Below are 20,252 nucleotides of genomic sequence, written 5' to 3' on the forward strand. Positions count from 1 at the left end.
TATGTTTAAGGTTTTAGGTAATTAAAAATTATTCTTATATATCTGCTGAATCATTTAAAAAAATTCTAATAACAGTCCCCTATATCTCCTCCTTTGATGGTTGGACTTAATGCATGACCTTGAAAAAATAAAACTAACATTTTTGAAAATGTATTAATATTTTTTAAAAAGTGAACTCTTCCAATAAAATGAGTTAATTGTCATTTTTTTTTTAAATTCTATGTCTCTCATTCATAAAGAACAAAGGAAGTTAACCATGGGCCCAGGCCACCAAATGAGAGATAAAGTAGCAGGCAAAAAAAGGCAGAGAACTCTCTGGAGAAAAGAAAGAAAAAAACATACTCTGTTTGAGGTATTCCTTTTTTTTAATCCCTTTCTCTACATCTCTTATTATTCATATGCCTGACTCCCATCCTTTCACATAATTGTGGCTCTTCTCCCAGTCCTCTACATGTAGAAGCAATTCTATTCCATCTGTCTTCTCCAGGAGCTTGTCCCCTCTTATCATCTCCATTCTCATTTATATTCAGTCTCTCCTTATCTACTGACAGCCTTCCTATTGTCTGCAAATACACTCACGTTTTAGAGGGGGTAAATGGTACAGATGATAGATACTGGATCTGGACTCAAGAAGCCCTGAATTCAAATTCAACTTCAAATACTTATTAGCTGTGTAACTCTAGAGTCATTTATCTTTTGTCTTTCACAATTTTCTCATCTGTAAATTGTTAAAAAAAAATATATATATATACATATATATATATGTATGTATATATACATATATATATATAGCACACACATCCCAGGATTGCTATTAAATAAAAATAAAATAGTAAGGTGGCACAGTAGATGGGAGTGTCAGATATGGAGTCAGGAAAACTTAAGATCAAATTCAGCTGTAGACACTTGCTAGCTCTCTGATTCCAGGCAAATCACTTCACCCTCTTTGCCTCAGCTTCCTCATCTGTCAAATGAGCTGGAAAAGGAAATGGCAAGCCACTTCAGTATCTCTGCATAGAATGAGGACTCAAAGAATCTCAAGAAATGAACAACAAAAAAGTACAGTGCCCGGCACATAGTAGATGCTTCAAAAATGTTTAATCTCACATCTTCAATGTCTTCACATCCTCAAAAATACCTCACCAGATCTATCCATCCCTGCCAAGTATCATCTCTTCTCTCCTTTTTCTGGTCAAATTCCTTAAGAAGTACATTGACAATAGATGTCTCATCCTCCTTTCTTCTCATTCTCTTCATAACTCCCTGGACTCTGGCTTCTAATTTCATCATTCAATTTAAACTGTTCTCTCCAAAATTACCATGTCTCTGAAATCTAACAGTGCTTTCCTCAATCCTCATCCTTCTGAACTCCTCTGCTGCCTTTGAAACTGTGGATCACCCTACTCTCTCCTTGATACTCTCTTCTCTCTGGGTTTTCGTAATACTATACATCTGGATCTTCATCCAGGTCATGCCTACTAATTGTGTAAATCCTAGTGGGCTCAAACCCAGGATCTTCTATATTATTTGACTGGGTTAATCTCACCAGATCACATTGATTCACTTTTCATCTCTATGTTGATGATTCCCAGATATTCTTATCTAGCCTTAACATAATAATTTCCAGAATTTTATCTCTTACTACCTATAGACATCTTGAACTGGAAGTTTTGTAATCGTCTTTTTTTTTCTTTTTTTAAAGATTTTATTTGAGTTTTACAATTTTCCCCCCCTAATCTTACTTCCCTCCCCCCCATCCCACACAGAATGCAATTTGCCAGTCTTTACATTGTTTCCATGGTATACATTGATCCAAATTGAATGTGATGAGAGAGAAATCATATCCTTAAGAAAGAAACAAAGTAAAAAGAGATAGCAAGATCAGACAATAAGATATCAGGGTTTGGTTATGTTTTGTTTTTTTTCTAAATTAAAGGTAATAGTCCTTGGTCTTTGTTCAAACTCCACAGTTCTTTCTCTGGATACAGATTGCAGACAGCCCCAAATTGTCCCTCATGGTTGCACTGATGGAATGAGCAAGTCCATCAAGGTTGATCCTCACCCCCATGTTGCTGTTAGCGTGTACAATGCTTTTCTAGTTCTGCTCATCTCGTTCAGCATCAGTTGATTCATAACTTATGTGTATAATATATACACATAATAACTAATAACAAACTCAACACATCTAAAACTGAATTCATCATCTTTCCTCCTAAAATCTCCCTATTACTTTCAAGAGACTTCATCTACCAGGTAATCCAGGTTCACAACGCAGGTGTGATCCTAGAGCCCCCCCCTTTCATTCCGCCATTTCAAATCTACTGCCAAGGTCTATCAATTTTATCTTTATAGCTTCTCTCAAATATGTTCCCTTTATAGTCTTCTTAAAGCAGAGGTCTGATCTCATCATCTTCTACTCCAGGATGTGTAAAGTCTGGCCCTTGGACCATATAAGGTTAGTAAAATTATTTGCTCTGACTTGGTCAAGGCAACCACAAGCAGGACTCAAAGTTCAATAGGAGTTTGTTTCATCACAATATAAATTTATATTAAGTGAATTAAAATAATAACGTAAATTTTGAGGGACAAGCCAGGACTGTTCATTACAGAATAGACAGGATACATACTAGTACATGACAGGATAGACATATATGCATCTCATGGGCTGCCCATATCCAATTTCATCTATCTGAATTGGGGTGACTTATGATAGTCAGTGCCAAGCAAGCTGGGAAGACACACAGTGCAAAAGTGCTAGCATACAGGGATGAAACTATGGCAATCCAATGATGATGAGATGTGATATTAAGAGATAATTCCTCATGATGTTGCTGATCTTGTCTTTGATGATTGACAATGATATTTACTTCTTTGATGACACAAACAATAAATCCAATCCAACCTTTATCCACACAATCCTTGCAAAACCTCAGTCTCAAACAAAGCTTAAGGAAATTAAAATATTCAGAAAAGACCTCAAGAGTTGATGATATGAACACTGGATAAGTTACAAAACCAAGATGTAGATTTAGAACAAAGCAAAAATAATCACACTGTGGCAGCACACATACATTGGATAGTTATTAAAACTTTAAGTAGCCAATGGCAATCACAAAGCAAAGAAAAATTGATGCAGTGCCCCAATCTTTCCAAGAGAAATAGATTAATGATTATTTTTTTGATGAAGTCAAAGTGCGGAAAGTGCATTTCCCCACTCTGGAAGGAGAAACACCTTCTCCGATACTTGAATATACTGGTAAATGTGTGAAATTAATTGAGGCACTTAACCTAAAGCCGTTTTTGTGATGATGTATTAGCAATAATGAAAAAAGGCAATTTGGGGGTATCACTACAGTCCAAAGCAAGTTAAACTCAATGAACTGGGAGGTCAAATGTAGACACATATAAAATCAATGGAACTTTGAAATCACAAGAAGCTTTGATGTGACAGAAAAGTTATATAGTGATCAAGCTAATCACAAAGAAGCTGAGGCCTCATGTAGAGGGAGAGTTTGTGGAAGAGTCCAGGGTAGTTGTTGCAGGCTTGTTAGCACCAAACGAATTAAATTGTTTCAGAGTGGGGCGGCTAGGTGGCAGCGGGGTGGCTAGGTGGCATAGTGGATAAAGCAGCGGCCTTGGAGTCAGGAGTACCTGGGTTCAAATCCGGTCTCAGACACTTAATAATTACCTAGCTGTGTGGCCTTGGGCAAGCCACTTAACCCCATTTGCCTTGCAAAAAAAAAACCTAAAAAAAATTGTTTCAGAGTGTAATTTGTCTCTGAAAACCCTCTCAGATCAGATAATTGAGAGCACAGAATACTGAAAAAACAAATTCTGCAGATTTCAAATTTTCCCCACTGGCCTGTGACAAGACAACAGACATAACCCAACTGGTCATTTTTGTTGGTGGGATAACATGAAAGGAACTACTGTCCCTGGAAATCATACATGATGAGAACTTGTTCGACAGACTTGTTTTTATCAATGAAAAAAGGCTTGAGTTAACATTTGAAAAAGTAAGTGTTCTTGCTATAGATGGAGATACAGTCATAGTTGGCTCATGAAAAGGCTAAATGCATTTGTCAATAAAGAAGTGAATTGGGGCGGCTAGGTGGCGCAGTACATAGAGCACCAGCCTTGGAGTCAGGAATACCTGGGTTCAAATCCAACCTCAGACACTTAATAATTACCTAGCATTGTGGCCTTGGCAAGCCACTTAACCCCATTGCCTTGAAAAATCTAAAAAAAAAAAAAACTGAATCGTCTCAGTCTTGATCCAAAGGATTTAATTATATATCCCTGCATCATAACACAAGAAAGTCTCTGCACAGTTGTTACAGTTCAACAATGTGATGCCAACAGTAGTATCATGCATTAATTTTGTCAAAAGCAGAGAGATTAGGGAGTTACTGAATGAGTTTGACTCTGAGTTCGTTGATCTTGTTTACCACTGTGTCCTGTGGTGATTGACTCTCAGGAACATTCTCAAGAGGTTTTACAAACTGCAAGATGAAGCCAAGCAGTTCATGGAAATGAAGCAAATGGTTGTGTGATCTACTGTTTCTGATTTTCAAGTACTTCTCAGAGCTGAACCTCAAGCTATAGGGCCCCAAACAGGTTTTCAGCTCCTGATTTCAAACATGAAATCATTTGAAGCTAAACTAAGGCTGAGTAAAGTACAACTTAAAAGGAATAAAAAGGTACATTTCCTCACTCTGGAAGGACAAAAGCCTTTTACAATAATTGAATATGCTATTGAATGTGTGAAACTAATTGAGACATTTAATGAAAGATTCAAGGATGAGAAAAATAAACAAATGGATCTTTGCTACTCCTCTCAATATTGAATGACCTGATGTGTCTGATAACCTACAATGCAAATTCTGCTGCAAAGTGAAGATGAGCTGAAAGCTAGGTACAACAATCTCTCACTGCAATGATGAATTTCCTACTTTGAGGAGACATGCACTGAAATGTGCATGTGTTCCAAACAATTTACTGCTGCAAGCAGCTCTTTTCAAAAATTACCATCACAAAGTGTTAACTAAGCTCCATAATGACAAATACAAACCTGGAAAAGCAGGTGCAAGTAACAAGATAATCAGTATCGGCTAACATCACACACTTCACCAAAGAAAAGCAGTTCCAGTCATCTCACTAGGGGTGAAGTAATTAAATGTCTGACCAATCTGATAAATTTGTATGGCCCACAAATGAAGTTATAAATATCCGAATGGTCCTTGGCAGAAAAAAAGCTTCCCCATCCCATCCCTGCCTTATCATCTCCTACTCCTTAAACTCCAGCAGTTTCCTATCACCTCCCAGAACAAATACCAAAAGTCTCCGATTCTAGATTTAAAAAACACATATTTGCTTTAAATCTTCATTGACATATAATTAATCACGCCCATTCTTTAAAATTTGATTTTAATCCAATTTAATTCCAAATCACATTTGTATAATAAACTTTACTTGCCAAAAATTTAACCATTTATAGTGTCACATTATCAAAAAATTCATTGATAAAGTATAAAGTAATCCTGTAAAGTTATCTGAGACTTATAAACCAAAAAAAGTGGATGAAAACTCTTGATTTTTATCATGTTCTTTCTGTGATAATTTTCTAATTAAATCCACATATTTTAAAGGCAATTTTCTTTTTATAACTTCCTATTTCATTAATGCTTTTAAAACTTCATGGTCAGGGGTGGCTAGGTGGCACAGTGGATAAAGCACTGGCCTGGAGTCAGGAGTACCTGGGTTCAAATCCGGTCTCAGACACTTAATAATTACCTAGCTGTGTAGCCTTGGGCAAGCCACTTAACCCCATTTGCCTTGCAAAAACCTAAAACCTTCATGGTCATTCCATAAAATTAATGTCACATTATTAATAATGTCTTTTCTGTTTAATTCCATGCAATAAATCCCACTGCTCTTGTTTCACATTGTATACAGAAAAAGAAACAAGAAGTACTCTGAAGAATGTTGATATATAAATAGCACTGTGCTGAGTGCATAACATTCTGTTACACTAGGGACAGCAGGTCAAAAAAGCAGGCACAGCTACTCATAAGAATGAAACTGAATACAAAGTCATAGGCACACCTGTTCAAATCAAACTCACTACTAAGAGAAAATAGAAACAGAAAAATTACAAGTAGAAAAACAGTTAATGTCTCAACAAATCAATGAATATAGTTTCTCCAGGTTGTCTTTTCCTTTCATATATTTCAGGGAATCACAGAATTACAGGGTTGAAATTATCTATTTCAATCCATATCCATACATTAAGTAAACAGCCCATGAGATGTTATTCCACAGCCTCTGATGAATAAACAAACATTTATGAAGTGTTAGAGATACAAGAACAAATCAAAGTCTGCTTACAAGGAGCTTAAATTTCAGTGGAGAGGCGTAGCACAGAAAAAGAACAATACATATAAGGAAAGGAAAGGTAGCCTCAAAAATTCCTACAAAAGGGTGGCACAGTAGACAAAGAAGTCAGGAGGAACTGAGGTTCACCAAGTTCAAATCCAGCCTCAGACACTTGAAACATAGCTCTGCAACCTTGGCAGTCATTTAACCCCCACTGCCTTGCAAAAAATAAATAAATTTTTAAAAAAGATATTCATCTTCAAGTTAGTAAAAAAGGCAGGTTTTTACTTAAATATCATTTTCAAAGACAGAGAGAGGTTGCAGACTGAAATATCTGAAAACTCAAAAGGATCATCAACTACAGTCTTAAAAAGTTTCAACTGGAAAAATAATATGGAATAATAGATAAGAGAAAAATACATTTAGTAACACAAAGTTCTGCCTAATCTGAAAAAATTTATCCTAAAATTAAAATCTTCTAAAGCTATAGTATTCCTGAATTTCAACTTGAAAAGTGGCAGGATCTTTTTTACATAGATGGCACTTTATTATGACTGTCTTATTACTTGAAAATGAAAACAAAGAAACCTACAGAGAACAAACAATAAAGGTTGAGTAGTAAATAACAGCCAAGACTCATCAAAACTGACCGAGAGACAATGTTCCTGAGTGGGGCACACAAGTAGGTGCCAGAGCATTTCTGTTCTTGCTAAGTACAAGCCTCAGTTTCTTTGTAGTAGAGAGGAACTCCTGTCTGTTGCTTGGCTGAAAAACAAGAGAACTGGGAGACAAGAAAAAGACTACCACTGGATTAATTCACCCAAACCACCTGACCTTTGTTGTCTGGTTAGTTCAAATAAGGAAGAAGTGTTTTTATAAATCTCTAGTTAAGGAGGAATCTCAGGTCCTCCCCACCTAGACCAACATGTGATCTGGGATTATGGGTCTCTGTTATTTACTTCTATTTTTGTTCTTTCCTGTTCTTCGGTGAAGGTATTGGACATTTGTTATAGTCATCAAAAGGTAAGAGGAATACCTTACCTACCATTTAAGAGATGGAGTCCTTGACAGATTTTTCACAATTACACCTAAAATAAGCAGTAAGTATCTAAGAAACTGCTTGCCCAGCATAGTGGATTAAAAGCAGCCAAGAAGGAATAACATAATATTTATTACCTATGCCACATTCACAAGAAAACTGTGTGAGGTATATATTTTATAACAACTCCTTTAGGGCTCAGCCCTCTCTTCTCCAGGAAGTTGGGGATTGAGGGGAGGGAGAAAGAGAGAAATTAAGCTTTTGTAACTGTTCTTACTATTATCTTCTCAATAAGTACCCCTCAATAAAAGTTTTTAAAAGGGGCTCAAAGATTATAACTCCACTAGGAATGATGGTACAAACTATTAAAGCAGTTCCTTGGAAAAGATGAGAAATAATGGTTAGTGACCATGCAATACTATGTCTTCCTTGATAAATGGAAAGAATAATAAAGAAACTTTGCTAACCTATACCAAATCCGTGTTTTCAGTGATTCAAAATTATCATGATATTGAATATTTCTCTCTTCTTTCATTGCTTTAGGTCTGAAGCTGTTCATTCAGTACTGCATCCAAAATGACATCTTATCTCATCCCTTTAATGGTTGAGAAGACTCATCTAGATATGTTTAGGACTAGCCAAGGTAGATTTTTGTTTACCTCAGTGATAGATCAGCAAAGGATTATAAATTTAATTTCACAATTTGTTTCTAATATATTTTACACTACTAAGAAACATCTTTAACCTATTCCAAGATGACCAATTCTACTTAAAAGTGCTAAAACAGCTAATTTGTTTTTTATTTTTATTTTATTTTTCTTTAATTTATTTTTATTTTGTACAAATAATGTTTTTTTATACATTACTAAAATATTCTTGTTTAAGAGTAAACATAATACCCTTCCCTCCCAAGAAAATATAGACCCGCAAAAGCGATAAAGTAAAAGGGAGAGGAAAAAATAAAATTTAAATTTAATAATAAGAATAAGAATTGTAGGTGTGGCCAGGTGGTGCAGTGTACAGAGGACCAGCCCTGGAGCCAGGAGCACCCGAGCCTAAATCCGGCCCCAGACACCCAACAATCACCCAGCTGTGTGACCCCATGCAAGCCACCCCAACCCCATTGCCCTACAAAAACAAAAACAAAAAAAAGACCCAAAATAAAATAAAATAGTAATAATAATAGTAGTAATAATAATAATAATAATAATAATAATAATAATAATAATAGTAGGGGGGCTAAGTGGTGGACAGAGGACTAGCCCTTGGACCAGGAGCACCCGGGTCCAAATCCAGCCTCAGACAATCACCCAGCTATAGGGCCCCTGGCAGGCCACCCAGTCCCATTTGCCTTGCAACACCCCCCAGGAAAAAATAAGAAGTATTCACTAGGGATGGATAGTTTAATTAGCAATAATAGCTATAGTATTAAAACAAAAAGTAACAAGAAAATTTAAAAGCCTTAAAATGTCATTTAAAGTATAAAATGAAACTATATATCAGAGATTCTTAATTTGGGGTCCATGAAGTTTTTTTAAAAAAATACTTTAGGGGGAGGCTAGGCGGCGCAGTGGATAGAGCACCAGCCCTAGAGTCAGGAGGACCTGATTTCAAATCTGGCCTCAGACACTTAATAATTACCTAACTGCGTGGCCTTGGGCAAGCCACTTAACCCCACTGCCTTGTAAAAAAAAAAATACTTTGATAGCTATATTTCAATATGTCTAAGTTTCTTTAGTAATGCTATTCATTTTTCTTTCATTTTCTTTATTATTTAAAAAGAATTTTCTGAGAAGGGATCTTTAGTCTTCACCAAACTGACAAAGGTATCAGTGACACCAAAAAAGGTTAAGATTCCCTGTTAAAAATGGTATAGCACATTTGGTCTTTACAGATATAATTGTGACTATCATCAGTCATATGAGAGAACAAGGATAGAATTATCAGTCTAAAAAACTGTCATTATCAAAAAATTATTATTTTGTTATTCATATAGATATTTAACTGAAGTAGTTAGTAATTAAGCAAAAGATGTTCAATGCTGGTGAAGATAAAGTAGAAGCAAAAAAAGGGATAAAAGAAATGCCAGGAATAGGATGACTATAGATCTTATGGTGACATGAGGACAAATGACAACATGGATTGGGGCAGAGAAAAGACAAGATGGTTAGGGATACTAGATGAGGACATTAGAGGGCAAAGAAAAGCATTCACACTTCATCATCAGTATTACCATCTTAACTCTGCTTCTAGAATAGTTTAAAAATTCCCAAGAGAAGAACTGTCAGTAGCCGCCTGTGATGTTGGGATGGCAACAAAAAACTCTACAGGGATTTTAAAACCACAAGCTCAAGTCCATGAAGTCTACAGAAAAAGTACAAAACATCCTTAAAAAAAAGGGGCAGCTAGGTGGCGTAGTGGATAAAGCACCGGCCTTGGAGTCAGGAGTACCTGGGTTCAAATCCGGTCTCAGACACTTAATAATTACCTAGCTGTGTGGCCTTGGGCAAGCCACTTAACCCCATTTGCCTTGCAAAAACCTAAAAAAAAAAAAAAAAAAAAAAAGTACAAAACAATTAGATGGAAGTGACTCTGCTTCAGCCAGAAGAAGGAAGTAAACATATTAAAAATCCATTTTTCATATTACCAGAAGTATCATTCATAAAAATAAAGTTTGGCATTTACTAAGATCATTTGTTTAAAATAGATAAGCCAGTCATTAAAATAAACATCACAGACACTATAAATTGTTTCCCATAACTCTGTGGCAATGTTTAAATTCTTTTCAACAATACCATTACTATAAAATTATTAACAATATTATAAACATTACTAAAATTATGAAATTTCCAATTAAAACTCTTCTGAGACCAAAAACAATGAAAGGATTTTTTCCAGTTTATATAGATTTGGTAAAAGAAGTAACTACATAGCCACAACCATCCAAATCCACTGGAATCCATATATTTTCACCCCTGTAACAGATGAAATTCTCATTTTTCCCTTCATCTCCTTCCCAAAAAGCTCTTAAAGAAAATGGAAAATTTTAGAATTTGTATTTTGAGTAATTATAGACTTTGCCATCTATCAGTACAGCACTTTAAGATCTGCTCTTCAAATATCAAAACAAAACAATTCAATTCTTTTGTTTTCCCTTTTTTGGGGGGGAAAAATTTTTATTGGTACCTTTTGTTTCCAATACAACCCTCCTCACAATCCTTCCCAGAAAGCCATTCCTTATAATAAAGGATGGGGATGGGGGTGGGGGTGGGGTGCATCACTAAAACTAACAGTAAAAGTTAGGAAACTCCTGGAGCTTTTCCTGAAACAACTTTTCAGCATGGTATCTGAGAGGACCTTCAGGAAAAGTCTGTCACATGGTTAAAAGGGGAGTATAGTAGTTGGGGGTAGTGGGAAGCCAAGAGAGACTTTAAGCCAGAGCACAGCTAAGGTCCTGGGCACAACTCTGCCAGTACTAAGGATCCCAAGTCCAGCTCAAGAGAGCAAAGTTTTGAACCCTGGGAAGATGGTGCAGTCCTGGGCTACCATAGCACAGAGAGCAAACAGGGAATGCCAGGACAAGCCATGGACCAGAACGTGGCCCCCAGCAAAAAAAAAGCTTGGAACTATACTCCTTATACCACAGGAATAGATTTCAACTGACAAAAAAACCAGGGAAAAAAAAGCCACTAACCATTGATAGCTACTATTCTGATAGGAGTGATGAAAACACCATCTCAGAAGCAGAAATCAGGGACAAAATACCTACATGTGAAGCCTCTAAGGAATTGATGAACTGGTCTCAATTCTTAGAAGAGCTCTTAAAAAACAAATAAAAGAGTAAGAAGAAAAATGAAAAGAAATGAGTCATACAGGAGAATTTTGGAAAATTAACAGAAAATAATAATTTTAAAAGTAAAATTGATCACCTAGAAAATAAAAGTAACTAATTGGAAAAGGAAACAAAAATACAACTAAAGAAAATAAAACCTTAAAAAACTAAAATTGGACAAACAAATCAGTGACTCTGTGAGAGATCAAGATTTCATCAAACAAAAGTAAAAGGCTTAAAGAATAGAAGAAAATGTACCTCTTAAGGTATCTCATAGGAGAAACAAATAACCAGGAGAAATAATTTACAAATTATTGGTCTCCCTAAAAGCCATTTTCAGAAAAAGAGCCAAGACAATATCATGCAGAAAATTATCATGGAAAACTGCCCTAATATCTTAGAACAAGCTAAAATAGACTTTGAAAGAATCTATTGATTCCAATAATAGTTTGTCCTTCATTTTCGAAGAAGACTACAACATCAGGGACATGATGCCATGACAAACACATAAATTGGATTTGAGTAAGGAGGACTATGATAAGTCATCAGCCTCACTTTCTCCTCCAGAGTCATCTGGGTCCAGTGATCAGACATGAATCAGGAAGACAAGACATAGCCTTGGATGCAGGGCAATCAGAATTGTGATTTTGCCCAAGGTCACAAAGCTAGTGAAAGTCAAGTTTGTGAGGCTGGAATCAAACGATCCTCCTTCACTCCAAGGCCAGTGCTCTATCCATAACACCACATAGTTGCCCTATTAATTCCAAAAAACTCCAAATACTGTAGCCGAATTTCAGAATTCTCAGTTAAAGGAGAAAATACTACAAGTAGCCAAAAAGAAGCAATGTAAATATCAGGGAACCAGTTAGGATTATGCAAGCCTTGAAAATTTCAACATTAAAGGATTTGAGAGTCTGGAATATGATATTCTATAGGGTAAAAGACCTTGGCTTACAAACAAGAATCAAAAACACTACAAAATTCAACATATTCTTTTCAGGGGAAAGGTGACCTTAATGACAAAATAGACGATTTTCAAACTTACTGATAAAAAGACCAGAACTGAAAAGAAAATTTGATCTTCAAATACAAGACTCAAGAGATACATAAAAAGGTAAATTGAAAGGGGAGGGGGAAGAGTTAACTCTTGAGTATTATACTTCTCTTAAGACAAGTGAAAGGAACATATTTAACCAAAGGATGTGGGAATAAATTGTGATGGGATCTTACTCTTAGCTCTTGAGTGATTGTTTTACATGATACTTTAGCTCATGAGGACTGTATTTCTATAAAGGGTACTTGAAAAGAGGATGTGGTTTAAATTGATTATAATTTGATGATGTTTTTGACTCTTGAGAATAGTATTTCTAATGGAACAGTATACCTGGACAGAGTATATTTAAGAGGCTGTGGGTATAAAGTGACTATGACAAACTATGATCAATCAATCAATCAACCCTTGAGAATTATATTTCTATTGTGACAGATAAAAGGAGTGTATCTTGATACAGACTGTGATTACAAAAAAAAAGGCTTAAAATAATGAAGACATGAAAAGAAGGATTATATTAGGAGAAGGCAAGGCATTACAGGATAAATAACAACACATAAAGAGGCAGAAAGATGTATTAAAGTAGAGGGAAAGAAAGAAGGGTGTGAGCACTGAATAAATCTTACTCTCAAGAGATTTGGCCCAAAGACAGAATAACATACATTCCCAATTGGGTTTAAAATTTTATTCTATCCTACAGGGAAATGGGGGGGGGGGGGAGAAAAAGGAAGACGGGAACTGATAAAAGGGAGGGTGAAAGTAAAAGTAAAGATAAAAATAAAGTAAAAGGGGAAAGGGAGAAGAAGGAAAGGGAAAAGGGCTGGAAGAAAGAAGGGCTGACTGAGAGACAGCTGTCAGAAGCAAAATATTGGTGAAGAGGGATAAAGGGAAATGGAAGAGAAAAGGTTAACCCAGGGAAGATAGCAAAGAGGGAAATACAGGGTTAATAGTCAAAACTGTAAATGTGAATGGAATGATTTTCTTTCTATGTTTTTTCCCTTAATTCTAATTTCTCTTTCACAATATTACTAATGAAAATATGTTATAGACAAGTGTACATATATAACTTTTATCAGACTGTTTGCCAGGGAAGGGGGAGAGAAGAGAGTGGTAGAAAAATGTGGAACTCATAAATCTGCAAATGGATGAATGTTTGTATGGCAATATATTAACAAAGAGACCAGAAAGTCCGTAATTTTTGACTCATTACTAATGAAGGAGGTCAGTGACAAAAAGAAATATTATATATTATATTACTTATATCAGTAGCTTTTTGAAGTGGCCAAAGCTAATAATCCAAAGCTCATCAGTTGGAAAATGGCTTAAATAAGTTGTGGTACATTATGTGACAAAATATTATTGTGCTGAAAGAAATAATGGTTTTGATGAAAACAAAGTACTGGATGGTTTATATGAACTGGTGCAAAGAAAAGAAAGCAGAACCAGACAAGCAGTCTTCCAAATGACTAAGCCAATATAAATGGAAAGATCACCAACCACAAAACAACTGAAACCGGATTCTGTAAAATTTTAACTCTGGGCAAGCTGGGCCCAAAGAAGAGTTGTAAGAAGATACTTCTCACTCCTTCACTGCAGAGGTAGGGTTCTATGAGTATGGAACCGATAACAATAGACATTTTTGATGTGATGGTTAGTTTTTTCTTTTTGATAGATTTATTTATTTTTCCAACTACAAGTTTTTTCAACTACATACAGTTTTCAACAATCTTTTTTTGTAAGGTTTTGAGTTTCAGTTTTCCCCCTCCCTTCCCATCCCTCTCCCCTCCCCCTGATAGAAAGCAATCTAATATAGGTTATACATGTTTAACTATCCATATTAATCATATTGTGAAAGAAGAATCAAATCAATAAGGGAGAAAACTATAATTAATAAAACAAACTTAAAAACTGAAAATAGTAAGCTTTGATTTGCATTCAGACTCCACAGTTCCTTCTCTGGATGGTATTTTCCATCACACATCCTTTAGATTTGTCTTTGATTATTGGTCTGAGAACAAGTCCATTAGACATCACACAATGTTGTGGTTAGAATGTACAATGTTCTTTTGGTTTTCTGCTCACTCTACTCAGCATCAGTTCACGCAACTCTTTCTGGACTTTTCTAAAGTCCCCTACCTCATGATTATTTTTTTTTATTTTATTTTGTTTTTCCAATTACATGCAAATTTTCTTCATATAAAAATATTCGTCATATCAGAATAAACTCACAAATACTTCTTTTTAAAGACTATAAGTCACTTGTTTCTGGCAACACAGATTCCAGGGGAATAGGGGCAGAAAGGGATGACCAAGTAGGGTCAGAGAATTAGAAGTTAGGATAACAAATTTGAGAGGTAAGGAAAAGTGAATAGATTCTGAACGTCAGAACCCTAGCCATGTCATTATCTTTAATTGGTTGAATAAATATGAACTTATCATTTTACCTCTCCAGACCTCAGTTTCCTCATCTATAAAGTCACAAGGAGTTTCAACTACTTTCTCTCAAGCAGGAATGTGTTGGTTAATGTTTAACAATCAGCTCTTTAGGTGATAAAAATGTGAAAAAGGACACACTTTTATGTTTAATCCATTGTATTAACACTTACTTATGTGTAGCAATAAATAAATGGTTTGAGCTAGCTCCAATCCATCCCTGTCTCCAAGACCCCTTCCAACCCTGAAAATCCACAATTCTCTTGGAGGAAGGAAAAGACTCAAGCCTCACCTCATCTGAAGAATCTACTTGTCCTGATGTTCCTGTAGCACCTGCAAAACCTTTTGAAAAAAAAAAAAAGATTTCCTTCATGGATGTTCATATATTGCTTTACCTTAAAATTTCTGAGGTCTATTACTAAAAACTCTAACTGTTTCTAAAGTTGTCTTGGAAGATTTCACATTAAATACATTTGAATTTAGATAGTATCTACCTCAATAGCAAATCTCTAATGAAAAAAAAACTGAAATTTTATGATTAAGAAACAACTTATTGGATACCACTACTTAAGTGCTAAAGTTTTGGTTTACTAAATATTTTTTCACTAGGAAAAAAAAGTACAGCTAGTGGGACAAAATTAATTCCAATAATGAAAACTACAGTCTTGGCTTTGGGTTTGATTTATTCCTATCTATAAATCATTATAATTCTTACCAGTATTCTTCTAAAGTATTTCATTCTTTCACTAGAAAAATAACTACCCTTCAAGAATAAACAAATTTAAGAAATTTTTTGTCTTAAAAAAAGTAAATGTTAAATGTTCAAATATATATTTCTAAACAAACCTGCAACTGCCAGAGAGCTAGTGCCAGCAGCTTGGTCCTGCATGCCACATGTAAGTTTATCCTCAGGAAATGCCAACCCAGAGCCCTTCAAAGCTATGAGGTACTTTTCATGGCTTTTCTTTGCACATGCATTTTCTCCAAGACCTAAAACAAAATATTTAAAATGCCATTAAAGTCATAAAAATACTGTTTAACTTCAAAAAAAAATAAACTTAGTAGACATGGCTTAGGAGTTATGGTAAAACAACATAAAATGACAGAAAATCCACGTAACATATATATCTGTGTGTGTGTGTGTGCGCACGCACTCGCACCCACATGCGCGCGCATGCAGGCACACACACACACACACACACACACACACCCTCTCTCTCTCTAAAAATTTACATTTCAAACTAAATAAAAGCACCAATAAAGTGAAAAAAAACAACCTGGAAATATGTGCAAAGTAATTCATATTCTATCCCCAAACTCAACAAACAGTTTTTCAAATCCTTGCTAAGCAGAAGAGTTCAATTAGAGTTGGATCGGTGCTAAATTATGTTCCTATAATTTATAGTTACTAAATTGTTTTTAAGCCAAAATACTCTATAAATAAGTATTTGGAATTACAAGGTCTCCACTTCTATCTTTTATACTCAATTAAAAGACCATAAATAGAGAAAGTATCACAGAAGCATAAGGATCAAAAGACACTATACTTCTAAAGATGTTACATCAAACCATTTTGTATTTAAAAGTAGCTGCATTTTCTGTCACTAAAAAAAGGAATAAGCACAAGAAAAGATTTATTTTAACCTAAAATTTATAGAAAAATAATATATTTTACAATAACAATTTTTCCAGGACTTTGATCATCATATTTAAGGAATTATTTAAAGTACTGTTAATCAGATTTTTAAAAAAGAAAGAAGGGGGGAGGGGTATTGTGTTTACTCTTAAACAAGTATGTTTTAGTAATGTATAAAAAAAATCACTTGTAAAAAATATTCATAACAGCTCTGTTTGTGGTGGCAAAGAATTGAAAATTAATGTAAATGTCCTTCAGTTGGGGAATGGCTTAACAAAATGTGGTATGGGATGGGAATTCAGGGAAGCCTGGAAAGATTTGCATGGAATGAGCAGAACCAGAGGAACACTGTGCACCATAGCACAACATGGGGGTGCTGACCAACCTTGATGGACTTGCTCATTCCATTAGTGCACCAATCAGGCACAATACTTTATTTTTCTTCATTAAGAATAGGATTTCTCTCTCATCACATTCAATTTAGATCAATGTATACCATGGAAACAATGTAAAAACTAACAGACTGACTTCTGTGCAGGGTGCAGGGAGGGAAGCAAGATTAGGGGTAAAATTATAAAAAAATTCAAAATAAAATATAATATAGGAATATTAAAAAATAAAAGGAAAAAAGAAAAAACAAGTCAAATTACTAGTATCAAAAATGAAAAGGTGCATTCACCATCAATGAAGATGAAATTAAAGCAATGATTATAGATACTTTGCCCAGTTACATGCCAATAAATCTGACAAGCTAAATGAAATAGCTAATTATAAAAAAAAAATTACTCAGGTTAACAAAAAAGGGAATGGGGCTGCTAGGTGGCACAAGATGGGGGAGCTAGGTGGCACAGTGGATAGAGTCCCAGTCCTGGAGCCAGGAGAACCTAAGTTCAAATCCAGACTCAAACCCTTAATAATTACCTAGTTGTGTGACCTTGAGCAAGTCACTCAACACCATTGTCTTGCCAAAAAAAAAAAAAGGAAAATAAATACTTCAATAACTTTTCTTAGAAAAAGGACTGGCCTTATAAAATGAGCACCCTAAGGGGGGGGGAAAAATCTCCAGGACCAGATGGATTCACAAGCAAACAAAACATTTCTTAGAAAAAAGAAGTTTTACCAAATTCCTTTTACAAAGCAAATTGGTGCTGATACTTAAACCAAGAAAAGTAAAAACAGAGAAAAAAACTATAAACCAATTTTCCTAATGAATATTGATACAAAAATTTTAAACTAAAAAAGCAAGGGGTTATAGCAATACATAACAAAAATTACAAACAATGACCAAAGGAGGTATCAAGAATGCAAGGCTGGTTCAATAACGGGAAATTATCTGACCTATCAGTAACAAAACCAAGAGAAATCATACAATTATCTCAATGAATGCAGAAAACTCCTCTGACAAAATACAACATTCCTACAAAGTATAAGAAAAATGGAACTTTCCTTAAAATAAGTAGTATCTATACAAAACCAACAGCAGCATTATCTGTAAGGGGACAAGCTAGAAGGCTTTCCAATAAGATCAGAGATAAGCAAAGGATACCTACTGTCATCATCACTATTATTCAATATTGTTCTCTGCTAGCTAAAAGCAATAGGACAAGTAAAATAAATTAAAGGAATTAGAATAGGCAAAGTTAAAAAAAAACTATTGCTCCTTTCAGATAGTATGAACAGCATACTTAAAAGATATTACAAGAGAATCAACTAAAAACTCGTTGAAATAATTAACAACTTCAGTAAAGTTGCTGAATATAAAATAACCCCATATAAAATCAGCATTTCTTTCCAATATCAACAAAGCCCAGCATCAAGACACAGAAAGATAAATTCCATTTAAAATTAACTGCTGACAATATAAAATAGTTGGTAGTCTACCTTCCAAGACAAACCCAATAATTACATGAACACAATCACAAAACATTTTTTCATATTAAAAAAAAGTCAGATCTAAACAACTGGAGAAATATTAATTGCTCATAGTTAGACCAAGCCAATATAATGAAAATAACAACTCTATGTTAATTAATTAGTATTCAGTGCCACACTAATCAAATAATCAAAAAAATATATAGAGCTAGAATATTATAGAGCTAGAAAAAAATTAACAAAATTCATCTGAAAAGAACAAAAGGTCAAAAATATAGGGAGCAGCTAAGTGGCACAGTGAATAGAGTACCAACTCTGGAAGAGGACCTAACTTCAAATCTGGTCTCAGACTCTTAATATTACTTAGCTGTGTGATCTTAAGCAAGTCACAGCCTCACTGCCTCTTAGAATTTTTTTTTTAAAAATCAAAGTAATGCCATGAATGAAAATAGAAAATAATAATAGTAAACAACATTTATACATTCTGTGTCATATGTTTGTCACAACAGCCCAGTGGTTGCAAGTAATAATTATCCCCAGAAAAAGTGTTTTTTAGTATATACTACTACATTTCCTTCTCTTATTTCTTGTAACTGCATGAAGATACTATGCTTTTCAAACTTCGTTTCTTTTATAATTGAAAGCCTTTCTTCTGGCTGCTTGCAAAATTTGTTTTCATTGGAATTATTAATTTATGGATTTGTCATTTGATTATTCTACTGACCACAATTAGAAATTCTGCACATTTCTTTTATTATTTCTTGTATGAAGATTCCCTGATACAATACATTCTTCTGGGATAGTTATGATGCTAAAGCAATCTCTACCTTAAAGGTCAGTTGGTGTGACTTGTTTAGAATTCATGTGTTCATTTAACATAGTAGCTATTTGTCATCTGTCAGGTTTTCTTCCACTTCAATATCTTTATGCTCTAAATCTGTTAATCTCTCACTTAGAAAATTTCTTCATTGTTAATTCACTTTTTCTGAATCTACTAATTGCTTCCTAATTTTGTACTGAGCACTGACTTTTTTCACATTAAGAACTCCAATTTATGACTTGAAATTATTTCTAATTTTTTTCAATCAGCAATAATCCATCTTCTCACACTCTGGCCCAATCTCCTAATCTCCAATTAAGAATAAAAGAAAAACACAACTCTTGTTACATCTCTAGCATCTAAAAAACAAACTTCTACATTAGCTATGACATTCCCACAAAAAAAGTCTCAGTATTACAGAGTACATAACCTCCTTATCAGGACATGGATATTAGTATGTTTCATAATCAATACAATCTGGAATTATGGTTGATCATTACACTAATCAATGCAATGTAAGGTTATTCAAAGTTATTTCTCTTCACCATACTGTGATCATTACAAAAATTTTTTCTTCATTATACTCATTTCACTTTTCATCGATTCATAAAAACTTTCTCTACATTTCTCTTAAACCTATCAATTATTATAGTACAATAATAATCCTTCATATTTACAAATCATAACCTGTTCATCCATTCTGAATTTACGGAAGTCTCCTCAGATTCCAATTCTTTGACACCTCAAAAAGACCTATAAAAATTTTTGTACATTCTTAAGAGATTATTTTACTTAGAACTACTTCTTTTAATCTCACAAATACCACTGAGACTTGATGGGATAAGACCTATGATACATATGGTCCCTTCAAATGTCAAAGAATGTCTAACCTGTCATTTGGGCAACTTGTGTTGTTTTGGGTCATGGGAGAGGCTCCAGGCAAATGAATGGCTATCTGCACTTCCTTCCAGGATTCCTATAACATGCCTCTGTTCCAGGTTTGTAATCTACTTCCCAGCCTCTTTATCTATTTCTTCTTTCTATCCAGGAGACCTCAAGTATATTGAACTAACTCTTACCATTTTATTTCTGCTTTCATTGATGTCAACCCAAATGTTCTCTATGAAGTTTACCAACTACGATTTCAGATTTCCTCACATAAATATATCTTCCTACTATATAATGCTAATCTAC

The 20,252-nt window shown here is 34.6% G+C and overlaps 1 protein-coding gene across 8 annotated transcripts in view; it reads right to left on the reverse strand.

The window, feature by feature from the left end:
* Nucleotides 1-20,252, reverse strand: part of UBR3 (ubiquitin protein ligase E3 component n-recognin 3) — a 291,086-nt gene that overhangs the window by 230,974 nt on the left and 39,860 nt on the right. For all 8 annotated transcript variants that reach the window (XR_012474268.1, XM_074215740.1, XM_074215735.1 and 5 more), the window contains 2 exons: nucleotides 15,577-15,720; nucleotides 15,023-15,072 (listed from right to left, as the gene is read on the reverse strand). Coding sequence is in view for 7 of the 8 variants with exons in the window: in XM_074215740.1 (XP_074071841.1) it covers nucleotides 15,023-15,072; nucleotides 15,577-15,720 (194 nt within the window). In the remaining variant the exon portion in view is untranslated. The remainder of the gene's footprint in view (nucleotides 1-15,022; nucleotides 15,073-15,576; nucleotides 15,721-20,252) is intronic.

This window comes from Macrotis lagotis, chromosome 1 (assembly GCF_037893015.1).
Source record: "Macrotis lagotis isolate mMagLag1 chromosome 1, bilby.v1.9.chrom.fasta, whole genome shotgun sequence".
Classification (NCBI taxonomy): Eukaryota; Metazoa; Chordata; class Mammalia; order Peramelemorphia; family Peramelidae; genus Macrotis; species Macrotis lagotis.